General features: G+C 41.7%; 1 protein-coding gene across 4 annotated transcripts in view; it reads left to right on the plus strand.

Annotated features, from left to right (window-relative positions):
* Positions 1 to 13644, plus strand: part of TMTC1 (transmembrane O-mannosyltransferase targeting cadherins 1) — a 263380-nt gene that overhangs the window by 220273 nt on the left and 29463 nt on the right. For all 4 annotated transcript variants that reach the window (XM_030830461.2, XM_060306111.1, XM_060306112.1 and 1 more), the window contains one exon: positions 8800 to 8908. In XM_030830461.2, the coding sequence (XP_030686321.1) occupies positions 8800 to 8908 (109 nt within the window). The remainder of the gene's footprint in view (positions 1 to 8799; positions 8909 to 13644) is intronic.

Below are 13644 nucleotides of genomic sequence, written 5' to 3' on the forward strand. Positions count from 1 at the left end.
AAATTTTACTACTGCCAAGGGGATTGCCAAATCCATTTATTTCTGTTATTGCATTTCCCAGATTCACCCAAAATGTCAATACTCTTTCAAAGCAAGCATCTGCTTTCAGTTTAAATGATGTGTCATGAGATTGTATACAGGAATCCAAAAAGTTTTCTAAATTGACAAACTTAACAGGTCCTTAATTACTAAAAGAAAATGTGCTGAATTTTCTAAAAATTGCTTTTAGAAAATTTGCTTTTTCTAACTATCTGTCAGTGAGACCGAGCCAGGAAAGTGAGATGAGGCAAATGTTGTTACTTAACACACAAGAAAAACAGCCCCACTGCTGTATAACCAAAGGGAAAATTCCCTGGGAAACTACAAATGTTGAATGCCGAAATTTGCATATTATGAACAAGATCTAATTTCTACTTAATGCTTCTCTTACGAATTCAATGAGGAAGATGTTATTGGTCCCAGGGACCCCTTCTCAGGAAGTTTAGCCTTTTGGAAATTCCTGGGGGAGACTTAAGGGAGCAGAGTTTTGCTTGCAGAATATTAGGAGATTTTTACTTCTGTTGATGCCTATATGGCTAACACCAGCACTAAGACTTGGATGCACAAAAGCGGGCATTCACCACAGAGCTTCTACGAGAGAGAAAACTGCCTCTTCCAATTGCAGCGTCACCCTCCAGGCACCTCCACTGCAGCCTCCCCACATCACCTGGCGTCCAGAAGTATCGCCCATCCGGGCAAATCAACCAGCCACTGTGACCCTTCTCTTTGGCTCCGATTGTTCCAGAAAGTCTTCTTTCTCCTTTTACCTTTCCTCATCCTGTTACATTTTAGTCTTATATCAAGGAACAACTGATCAGGCAGACCCCACATGGTAACCAGGGCAGAGTTTCTAAAGCAGAGGCTGAAGACCACCCTCACCAGAATCACCTGAGGGGCTTTTTAAGATTTTTAAGAATAATGATTCCTTGGCCCTGCCTCAGACCTACTGAATCTTATGAAGCCTGGGATCCTTCATTTTATCAAACACTGAATGATTCTTAAGCACTAAAATTTGAGAACAGTTGATCTAAGGAAAAAGTGAAGATAGAATACTTTAGGTCATGGAGGATTGTCGATCATCGGCTGGTGACTTTCTTTGGCAGATGAAGACATTCAGGGTGCAGAGAGGCAATAAATATTTCCTAACCCAGGAGCGCTTCACTCCTCCCTGCTTCTCCCATCTACCCAGGGATCTCTAATAGTTCCATCAGTGTCTGCTGAATCCTTCACAGAAGCTCAGACAGACCTCAGTGTCCTGAGTGTGACATGAGTTTCCAGAGGATCTCAGAGTGTTCCTTTCTGTGACTCCAGACAAAAGGTGTGCCCGTGCCTAATTGGACGGGGGATGTACTGAGGCTTCATTTTGTCAATTTATTCACCTGTTATGAGCTACGTACTTCAAGCTTTTTCTCTGGAATTCAGAAAAACAACCTGTGGACTTGGTTACCTGTATCACGTGCTTGGTGAATTCAGAGAAAGATGTTATTTTCATATTTTCCCCCTTTTGAATTGACTTGTCAATTCAGTCTAAACGGCCAACAGAGTATTCCTATATAGAGGGGGCTTACATTGACAATGGGCTTTGGATTTCACTAAACTGCCTGTTATAGAGCCAAAAGAATGCATTAGGGAGTTTTAATACTGTCTAATGCTGGCCCAGGGGTGATCTGTACTGTCAGAATACAAAGGTAATTCCCATTATTAAGAATTTTGTAAAGTCTATTTGAAATTTTCTGCCTCTCTTGTTATTCCTTTTTACATGGAAATAACTGCTTAAAACTTTCTTTTCTAAGAAGCTTTCCTGGCGTGGCTGAAAAAGAGGTTCAAAATTGCTCCTAATTCTTTCTTGCTTAAATATTCACCTTTAGCCATCACCCCTGCAAAATGAAGACCTACTCCTTTGTGTGGCTCTAATAGCAGCTGAGTGGATTCTGAACTATCAGTCTGCCGTTTAGGCCTCCTCAGCTTGACATTTGCCTTAGAATGAGGTTTTTAGGGGTTTGGACTCTGCTTATTACTGGGTTATTTTACGTTTAGTGCAGTGCTATTCAGTTGTGTATTTTTTGTTTGTTTGTTTTTGCGGTACGTGGGCCTCTCACTGTTGTGGCCTCTCCCGTTGCGGAGCACAGGCTCCTGACGCGCAGGCTCAGTGGCCATGGCTCACGGGCACAGCCGCTCCGCGGCATGTGAGATCTCCCCGGACCAGGGCACGAACCAGCGTCCCCTGCATCGGCAGGCGGACTCTCAACCACTGCGCCACCAGGGAAGCCCTCAGTTGTGTATTTAATGATGATTTTTACACCCAAAATCCATTATGGTATAAGACCAGACACAAGAAAAATCACACTAACATCTAACTTAAATTTCTCATGAATAATTTGAAATGTGAAAGTACTGATATATTACTTTAGAAGGAATTTCAAAAACACCACATTTTTAAAAGTGTGTGTGTGAGGGGGAGGTGACTTCCCTGGTGGCGCAGTGGTTAAGAATCTGCCTGCCGATGCAGGGGAAACAGGTTCGAGCCCTGGTCCAGGAAGATCCCACATACCGCAGAGCAGCTAAGCCCGTGCACCACACTACTGAGCCCGCGCTCTAGAGCCCGCGAGCCGCAACTACTGGAGTCCATGCCCCGCAGCAAGAGTAGCCCGCGTAAGAAGCCCACGCACAGCAATGAAGAGTAGCCCGCGCTCGCGGCAACTAGAGGAAGCCCGCGCACAGCAACGAAGACCCAACGCAGCCCAAAAAAAACAAATTAATTAATTAATTAAAAATAAATAAATAAAAGTGGTGGGGGGGAATATAGGTTTTAATGGGTGATTTTAGAAACATTAAATGAGCTACTAAAAGCCAAAATATATAATACCTACTGTGTGCCAGAGACGCAGGGCGGACAGTTTGCCTAAGGGAGTACAGTTAGGAAATAGTGGAGATGGAGTCATAACCCAGTCATTCTGGCTTTTGAATCTGTGCTTTTAGCTACTCTTCAGAGTTAAGCTGGAGAAGCTGCTTAACAGTGCCTGCTAAATAAGAAGTGCTCAATAAATGGAAGCTATACTTGTAATTTTCTTATGAGTCTAAGGCTTGGGACGCTTCTCTTTTTCTAGGATCACTTCTACAATATTGAAAAAGCTGTAGAAACAGAAATATAAAATAGAGAAATATATCATTCTCCTCTGTTATTTAAAAAGAAAGCTTATTTAAGGAGATTTACGAAGCTCTAGGAATAAAGAAAATATTAAAACCATGGTTTTAAAAAAATAATTTAGCGATTATTGAATTTCTATTTGGGCAGATCACTGGACTAGTCTCTGGGATAAAAGAAGTAAGATTAATAAGATATGGGTCCTGCCTATGAAAGAGCTTACAACTTAGTAATGGTCACAGACAGAGCACATGACATTTAACAGAGTGGATGCAGAAAGGCCAATCATGGCCTGGTGATGGAACACACGAAAGTTGAAGTTGCATGTTCGAATCCTAGTGGTATAGTAGCTGTGTGGTCAGGGCAAATCGTGTGAGCTCTCCAAATCTCAGGTTTTTATTTTTGTTGGGGTGGTGGTTGCTAGTATTGTTTTCTAAATCTTTATAATGGAGATAATTTTGCATAATTCATAATGCTTAATGGGAATTAAATAATGCAAAGGAATCACTTAACTCTGTCTTTAGCAGAGAGTAAATGTTCAGCAGACAACTACTGTGAAACCTGAAGCTTTAAAAACCTACCTGGGTGGCGCCCTCACCGATAGACTCCCACCCCCCCCCGCTGAAGGCACTGGGGCAGCCCTTCAGGTGCTGTGCCAGGGCCTTGCAGAAGCCCAGTGGGCTCAAGCCCAGTTACTGCTCAGAATGTTGAGCTGAAGAACAAAGGGCAGCTGCCCCCTTGGAGGCCAGAACAAGGCTTTTAATAGCGATTCCCCTATCTTTTCTTCTTAATGGAGGCTCAAAAAGAAAATCAAAATTTAAGAAAGGTAGCATCTATATGGTTTTTGATTGTGTTGCATGGTTAGGAGCTCTGATAAGGGGATCACCAGAGCTATTAAAAGGCCCAACCTCAGAACACTAAGGCCTTTACAAAAGCACCTCAAGTGATTTTAAACCTACAGTGAGGGCAGAGAAGCAGTGGAGTACTGATCTCTTAGGTTCTGTAGAATAGATACCAAAGGCGACTGAATCTGGCTAGACTAGTACCCACTCGTCCACACCACTGGGTACGTTTGGAACATTGGTCAGGACCATACTATAGAGGGTTTTAAACTAAGAGTCTATCTGTAAGCAGTAGGGCATTAATGAAGATTTTTATATAAGGGAATGTGTTGAGAGCAAAATGTATCTTTTAGTTGTCTGTAAATAGAAGGAGGAGAAAGAGGGAACTAGAAACAGGGTGTGAACTAAGCTGTTAGCAAGCACAACTCAGTAAGATGCACTCTAGGCTGCAATAATCCAATAGAATTGTAGGAATATTGCCCTTGTTTTTGAATATGGGATAATTAGCAAAGAAACATGGGCCATAATGCAGATATGAAAGGATGCTATTGAATTCAGAAACAGGTTGCAATGAAGTTCAATTCTCACGTGGTAATTCCATTACTATATGGCCAAGGAAGGTTCTATTTAGGTGATTATTTGCTGTAAGTTATTGTGTCAAAACCACACCAATTTCATAAACTCCTACCAAAGGGTGAGCAAAAGAGAAACCACAGAAGAAATATATACCTTCCCTGCTATTCCTCTTCCTTTCAGAAACATAAACAGCAACAATAAATTTACCACTTATCCATTTCTTGGGCTTACTTAAAAAAACATTTTAAAATATCTGTCAACTTGGCTTGTGCCTGACCCCTATTGGGCTCTAATGACTTTCAAAGGCTCCCAGGGAAAAGCAGAGTCATCCAAGAGTGCAGAGCTAAGAGGAAAAATCTCATCTGCCCCAGTTTTTGCATCTCGTAATAGTTACATACCATGTGAAATTACATGATGAGATGTTTTTTGAAAGTATATCAGTCAGGGACTTACCTGGTGGCACAGTGGTTAAGAATCCACCTGCCAATGCAGGGGACACGGGTTCCAGCCCTGGTCCGGGAAGATCCCACATGCTGCGGAGCAGCTAAGCCCATGCACCACAGCTACTGAGGCTGCACTCTAGAGCCTGCAAGCCACAACTAATGAGCCCGCGTGCCTACAGCTACTGAAGCCCGCACACCTAGAGCCCATGCACCACACCAAAGAGTAGCCCCTGCTCGCCACAATTAGAGAAAGCCCACACACAGCAATGAAGACCCAACACAGCCAAAAATAAATAAATTTATTTTTTAAAAAAAGTATATCAAGTCAGTCTCTCAAGAGATTAATAGAGGTACAGTTTTTCATAAAGAATTCGAGTTCCCTGTACATAACTTTGATGCTAACTTTTCCAATATGTCACATGAATGTGAATGGACAACCTCAAGTATTTAGATTCACTCACTGTAGTAGTGGTAATTAACCTCACTGAGTTTATATATGAAAGATTAAGCTGTCATTCTAACTGATGTGAGTCATAACAAATGAAAATCATTAACTCTTTGCTATCAAATTGTTGTGGCTTTTTCTCTGCTGATTTTAAAGAATATCCAAGCTAAATTATGTCCTGAGGGGCTTAATTTTCAGACTCAGTTTCCTAAATCTATATCTTCCTTTGGATTTTGGGAAAATTTCCAAATTAATGTTAATAAAGATTTACGAAATCCTTGGAGGAAGACTTCTTCTAACCATGAAACCAATAGTTAAGTTACCAGGATTAAAAGTAAGTTTTCATAAAAATAGAACTACCATATGATACAGCAATCCCACTCCTGGGCATATACCCTGAGAAAACCATAATTCAAAAAGAGACATGTACCACAATGTACATTGCAGCACTATTTACAATAGCCAGGTCATGGAAGCAACCCAAGTGTCCGTCGACAGGTGAATGGATAAAGAAGATGTGGCACATATATACCATGGAATATTACTCAGCCATAAAAAGAAAGGAAATTGAGTTGTTTGTAGTGAGGTGGATGGACCTAGAGTCTGTCATACAGAGTGAAGTAAGTCAGAACGAGAAAAACAAATACTATATATGTATGCTAACACATATATATGGAATCTAAAAAAAAAAAGGTTCTTATGAACCTAGGGGCAGGACAGGAATAAAGACGCAGATGTAGAGAATGGACTTGAGGACATGGGGAGGGGGAAGGGTAAGCTGGGACGAAGTGAGAGAGTGGCATTGACATATATACACTACCAAATGTAAAATAGATAGCTAGTGGGAAGCAGCAGCATAGCACAGGGAGATCAGCTTAGTGCTTTGTGACGACCTAGAGGGGTGGGATAGGGAGGGTGGGAGGGAGGCACAAGACAGAGGGGATATGGGGATATATGTATATGTATAGCTGATTCACTTTGTTATGCAGCAGAAACTAGCACAACATTGTAAAGCAATTACAAGATGTTAAAAAAAAAAAGCAGTTTTCATTTAAAAACATGTGCCCATGAAAGAATTACATCAAGGTATATTTTAGAAACGCAAGCATATGTAAACATAGTGGTCTTCCATAGAGTTTTACAGACACTCTGAATGTCAACTAAATGAATGTATTGACAAGAAAGCAGCACTGAGAGAGCTATAATGCCAGTTTCTTATAACCGCACAACTTTAAAGCCACATCCCAAAGATGAGCCACTTAACGACACAGGTGTTACACCTTGATATCAAGGGCAGGACTATGTATCGAGAGGAGCCAGAGTTTGAGTTAGCTATACCCCATTAAGGAGAGGATAGTGTGGACAGCCACCTCCCCTGGGAAATAGCTAACGCAATGACAAATGTTTTCACGTTTGCTACATTGAATAGTGTATTGAATGCAAGAGAGACATTGAATGCAATGCCTCTGCTGGAAACATGACCTTTTTTTCAAGGTCTGTGATAGGAGACTGTCTTCTACGTAAAATCGTCTTGTAACATGTTGCTTCTAGTAATTGGAACTCGAACGTATGGAGTCAATACTAGTTTTACCCTATAGATCTTCATCCTGCAGAGCCTGAAGCCCTACACAGGGGTTCTATATAGCAGGAGCTACTCTCAGCTGCCTTTGATAGTTCAGGGAGCCGTGCTACTAAAATCTCAATGTGAGTACAAATTACCTGAGAATCTTTTTAACATTCAGGGTCTGATTCTTTAGGTCCAGATGGGGCCTGAGACTCTGTACTGCTAACCAGCTCCTAGGTGATGTTGATGATTACTGGTCCATGGTTCACACTTCGGGCATCAAGCTCATAGGAGGTGGATTTCTAAGTAGTTAGAATAAGCAAGTATAGTGTGATGGAAGAGCACCAGATCCTGACTCAGAACACTAGTTATGGAAATATGATGAGTCACTTGACTTTTCTGAATCCAAATTTTTCTCATTAGAAAAATGAGTATAATAGGACAGTAATACCTGCTGCCTGGGATTGCTGTGAGAATTAAATTAATGATGTTATGTGAAAATTGACCAGAGCATTTGGTACATATTCATTGTTGAATAAATGATTGTTGACCCTACGTAGTAAAAACATAAGCACACAGTTCAGTATTGGTAACTCATAAAGTTGGGGGACCCTTAGGCTGTGTGCCCTCCGTAGTTCCAGTGGTTCTATTCTTCATTCCACCTCTTCTGCAATTACAATGTCTAGCATTTAGCAAGTGGTCAGCGTATGTGGAATTGTATTGATGGCAAAGTTGATCACTGCCAGTGTACATTTTTGGCTTCAGGGATACTGATATCAGGCTAATGACACAGTGTTTCCCCATGACACTAACAGGAAAGAGAACTTTCGCCCAAAATAGTGGTAACAACTTTGAAGCCTCGAGTTCTCTTTAAATAAAAAATGTAATCACTGGGGGCTTCCCTGGTGGCGCAGTGGTTGAGAGTCCGCCTGCCGATGCAGGGGACGCGGGTTCGTGCCCCGGTCCGGGAAGATCCCACATGCCGCGGAGCGGCTGGGCCCGTGAGCCATGGCCACTGAGCCTGCGCGTCCGGAGCCTGTGCTCCGCAACGGGAGAGGCCACGACAGTGTGAGAGGCCCACGTACCGCAGGAAAAAATATATATATATATAATCACTAGGAGAAGACTAAAATGAAGATCATCAGCCCGATTTTTAATAAAAATATGAGGATAAAAGAACTGATCATTCTTTGCCAGCCAGTAGTCACAGTATCTTCTAATTTCACAAATTATGTGTAAAAGGTATCTCTCTTGATAGAAAAGCAAAGATGAATGTGGGAAGTTTGGCTGGCTTGTTGCTGATAGGTGGCTCAGACCCCATTAGGAGCCAGCCTGCAGAGGTGCAGTTAGTACTGCAGGGGTTCAAACCATCCTCCACATGGTTGAAAACTGGCTCCCATGCCACCCAGGTCATGTGCCCCAAATTGCTCCTCTGAAGGTCAAACTTTCTGCTTAATAAACTTGTACATTTTTAAATAAAACTCTCAAGAGCACACAGCGAGAAATGGAAGGTAGAGAAATCAGTGAATAACCTGCAGTGTCATTTATATCTTAACATCTCTTTCCATTGAGAATTCAGAGACAGAAACTTATTAGCACCTGGAGGAAGTCTAATGTAATTCATTTGCAGTAAAATCAGAGTGAATCCGTTAATCTTTGCTAAAAGAAATGAGATTTTCAAGTCTAATCAGAGGATTTAAAGTTTTATTAAAAGGTGTTCTTTTTTACCCTCTTATAACCTATAGGTCTCAGGAGAAAAAGGAAGAGGCTATCATCTTACTGAAAGATTCCATTAAATATGGTCCCGAGTTTGCAGATGCATATTCAAGCTTAGCTTCATTACTGGCTGAGCAGGTAATTGTTACCATTTAGTTTCACATAATATTTTTAAATGTTTCTGTTGAATATATAAATTAATATTACACAGATTTTTATATGTATCATTTAACTTGTAAGCTCATATTAGACAACTGATCTCTATGTCAGTTTTCTTCTTGATAGAAATTACAAACCTAGTTTTCTCACTCCAGTATTCTTTGTGTATGTAGGTGGCCTCTAGACAAAGATGGTCCATTATATAGGCCATTGCTCTATTCTCCATCACTTTGGGACAAAATCTAACAAGAACAATACATGATATTTGCTGGTTTTATTACTACTCACTTATATTTTTCTGGGGAATTGCTAATGGTCTAAGATCTCTGAACTCATTATGGAACCAATTACCAATAATCTTATAGATCCTATGTCTTATAACTGTTAGAAGATCACAGAGTCTTGTAGGACAGGCTCCTAAGAGAGAACATTTCTCACGGCGTAAAGCAGAGGGGTATTTTGATTCCCCCTCATTCTTCTCACTGTGTCTAAACCATTTGATCCCACTTTTGGTGTCCTGGATGCATGCCCCCTGCTGTGGGGAAAACAAATATAAGTTGTCTTCTCTAAATTGACGATATAGTTTCGTTGACACACATAAGTGCCCACAATAGAAGGTAGATTCTGCTATCCACACAATTGCCAGATTGTCTTTAAAATTAAACTTAGCACCTTTGAAAGATGCCCTGCAGCATTGGCTTAAATATAATGAATGATTTGATGCTGCATGTCAGGTACAGAGGGGTGCAATTTGCGTTTCAAAAACTGTGGAGGTTTCACCAGGAAACAAAATTAGGACACTCAATGAATATTTAAGTGTCAGAAATGATAAGTCTAGTTGTCTTGCTCTAATATTCTCCATATAGTGTAGGTGGGCTTTAGACAAAAGCCTGTGTCTGTAGTGGATGATTTTTTTTTTTTTTTTTTTTTTTTCCACTGCTGTGGCCTCTCCCGTTGCGGAGCACAGGCTCCGGACGTGCAGGCTCAGCGGCCATGGCTCACGGGCCCAGCTGCTCCGCGGCGTGTGGGATCTTCCCGGACCGGGGCCCGAACCCGTGTCCCCTGCATCGGCAGGCGGACTCTCAACCACTGCGCCACCAGGGAAGCCCTGTAGTGGATGATTTTAATACCTGTTTTAGCACAATGTTTAAGCTGAAGTGACGGTCGCCGTGTTCTATGGTATACACGGCAGTCCTCAGCTGCCTTTGGCTTGTGTTGAAGCAGACACAGTGGGAGTTTCCTGAAGAAAAGATTGATTCCATCATTATTCTCTTTTCTCACCTCATCCTGGCTCCTTCATTTTCATAGGAAGACCCTCCCTGCCTCTGCCTGGTTGGGTGTCTTGCAGCTACTCAGACAAGCCGCACACAGAGTTAGGGCCTTTGCACTAACTGTGCCTTTTGCCTGCAACACTGTTCTGCCAAACGTCAGAGTTCCTTCCTCGTCTCATGCTGGTTTCTGCCCACATAGTTCCGTATCAGAGGGCTGTCTGTGATTACCCTTTCAGAATAACTCCCTCACTGCCCCACATGTTTCTCTGTCTCCTGGCCCTGGCTGACTTCTCCCCAGAGCATTTATCACCATCTAACATGCATCTATTTGCATGTGATCTTTCTCCCACCACTAGAATATTTCCGCGAGCCAGTCTCCATGAGAATGGCTGTCTCTTTTACTCAAGGCTTTCCCCCCACGTCTGTCACGTTGTATGCAAGCAGTAAATACTGAGTGAATAAATGAATGGATATGAACTGAAGACCATGTAGCGCCTGCAATCCAGTACGTGATCTAGATTTTACTCATATTTGAAGTAGGGCTGGGCATGTGGGCCACCATGCTGTTTCATAACGGAACTGCGCCTCACGTCGTGCCCTTGTCCTTCACTGAGGGACAGCGTGAGGACAGCCAGGTGAAACTACTCCTTCTAACTGCAGGGTTGGGGCGGGGTTGAGGCCAACACCTGTTACATGGTTCACTGGCTTCTGAATGAGGACTCGAGGGAGAAATTTCTGTCATGTCTCAGTATTAGGAATGGCCAGCCTTCTCCTGAATTACACGTTTTTTGCTTTATTTTTAATCTAATGCATGAAGGACCTTACAAATGCTAAGAAAATCAGTTCTAGTTTCATCCCCCTTGGGCCCCCCTCCGACTAACCGCCGCCTGGATGGGATAGGCTGCTTTTCTGTGGGCGCTGCTTGTACTTGGTTTATCATTTTTCTTAATAATTTATTTTATTCAATTTGTGCTCTATATTTTTGAAAGCTGCCTCCGTTTCTCTGTAAGTGAATAAATAAAGCATTGCATTGAGTTCCCAGTCATATCTTTTTTCACAACTTGGCGGGACAAATAGTGAACACTGAAGCGCTCTTCTTGATGCAAATTACCCTGAAGGTAAATGACAAAGTCACTCACCTAATACCAGTGACGACACGGTGTGTTGTTTTGGGGGAGCTCTTTACAGACATTCACACAGTTCCATCTTCCTATAGTGCCGTCTTTTCTTTCTCTCCTTCTAAATCATCCTCATATTTCAAGATTCAGTTCAACTTTCACGTCCTCCGCCAACACTCATCCACCTCCCCGTCACATGGGAGTTGTTCGATTTTCCTCGGAGCTCCTGTGACATCTTTGGGAACATGCATCAACTCACAAACCAACAAACTCACAAACCAATCATATATTTTTATGTCTTGAATTAACATCTGAACTATAGTTTAAACAGTTTGTCGGGCTTATTTTTCCTCACAAGACTGCAAGTTTTATAAGAAAAGCCTTGTCTTCCTTGTATGCCTGTTCCTTCTCTAGGGCTCAGGGTACTTCACTGTATAAAGCAGGTGGGTATTCATACAGCATCTCTGGACTTAATGCACTTTGGAGGTCAGTTCCCCTGTGCTGTGCTATTAGGAGCATTTGACAGTGAACAGGTCGGCAGCCTGATTGTAGACCCCACTTCATAGTACAGACTATGTACAGACCCCACTTCCTTGCCTGTACAGACTCTGGTGAGGAGTGCTTTACCTCTCTGAGCCTCAGTTTCCAAATCTGAAAATCGATAGCTATATGGATCTAACATTTTAAGAGTGTCTAAAACTATCCCTGTAACACCAAGTGCTAATGAATATTTTCATGAATAACTTAAGGCTCCACTTTAATTAGTGCTGTGGTTTCTATACAAATAAAACATTAACATGTTAATATTGTGAAAAGCAATTTGTTTTAGTAAATACTGTATCCAAAAGTTTCAAGTTGTATTCCTTTTCTAAATTGATGAACTCCAAATTCATGAAAAGTTACTTTTTTTTGTTTGTTTAATTAATTAATTTATTTATTTTTGGCTGCTTTGGGTCTTCATTGCTGAGCGTGGGCTTTTCACTAGTTGCAGCACCCAGGCTTCTCATGGCAGTGGCTTCTCTTGTTGCGGAGCACGGGCTCTAGGTGCGTGGGCTTCAGTAGTTATGGCACGCAGCCTCAGTAGTTGTGGCGCACGGGCTTAGTTGCTCCGTGGCATGTGGGCTCTTCCTGGACCAGGGCTCAAACCCGTGTCCCCTGCATTGGCAGATGGATTCTTAACCACTGCGCCACCAGGGAAGGCCTAAAACAATACTTTGAATCATTTCCTAATGATAGATTCCTAGAAGTTGAATTCCCATATCAAAGAGTATCAGCATTTCATGACTTTTGAGATGCGTTACTAAACTGCTTTCTAAAAGAGTGGTACCAATACGCTGTGCCACCAGCAGTGTGCAGCCTCTAAGTCTTGAATGTTAGTGGAACATTTAAATGGAAATAGCATGTGGACAGATGACAGTGGGAGAGATCAGGGCTAAAGATACATTTAGGACTTCAAATAAATGAGTCCATGTTATGAGTAGGTAATCCCTCTGAGGGGAAAATGAAGAGTAGTGTGGGGAGGAAAACCTTCAAGAATTTTTAACCTTCTCATTTTGTAGATAAAAATATGAGGTGCACAGAATTAAGTACTGCTCAAGGTCATACAAATAACTAGTGTCAGGACCAAGACTGGAGCCTGGTAACTCGATTCCTTCCCCACTGCTCTTTCACTGTATGATGCTGGGGTCCCATGATTGGACTGTGGTAATGGGGCTGTAGTTAATGAGGTTAGGTATACAAGGGGCCAGGTGGGAGGGGGGAAGAAAAATGATAGAGGAAACCTCATAACATGAGTTGTCATAGATGTTAGATACATAAAAGGATCCAGAATAAATTTGCCCCTCTGTGTCTACTGCAGCATAGAAGTCAAGAAGACAGGACAGAAAATAAACTCTTAGATTTGAAGTCTGGATGGTCTCTGGCTTACTAGCCTCTTTTGGTTTTCTATTAGCATTCAGAACTGGCTGTACTCCAACTTCACAGATAGGATTGTAAACATTTACAAGCCCACCATCATTTTTAACTAGCCTACTCTTGCCATAGATTATATAGCTTGCATTACACTAGCAGTAAAGGAAATGAAGTTAACATAATGACTTGATCCACTGTACATTATTGCTAGCCCCAGGTTTATAGCCTATTGAAAAACTCAATTAATTAATTTGATAACACTTAAAATATTTTTCTTTTATATATTTTGGGATATGACTTCACCTGATACAAGAATGAAAAGAAAATTGGAACAGTAAAATATAAGTTAGAAGTATAGATCAAAAATAAGAGAGGTCCACGGTCAGTGTCTCTTCTTTGACAAGTGCCGTCTTTT

This window comes from Globicephala melas, chromosome 10 (assembly GCF_963455315.2).
Source record: "Globicephala melas chromosome 10, mGloMel1.2, whole genome shotgun sequence".
Taxonomy (NCBI): Eukaryota; Metazoa; Chordata; class Mammalia; order Artiodactyla; family Delphinidae; genus Globicephala; species Globicephala melas.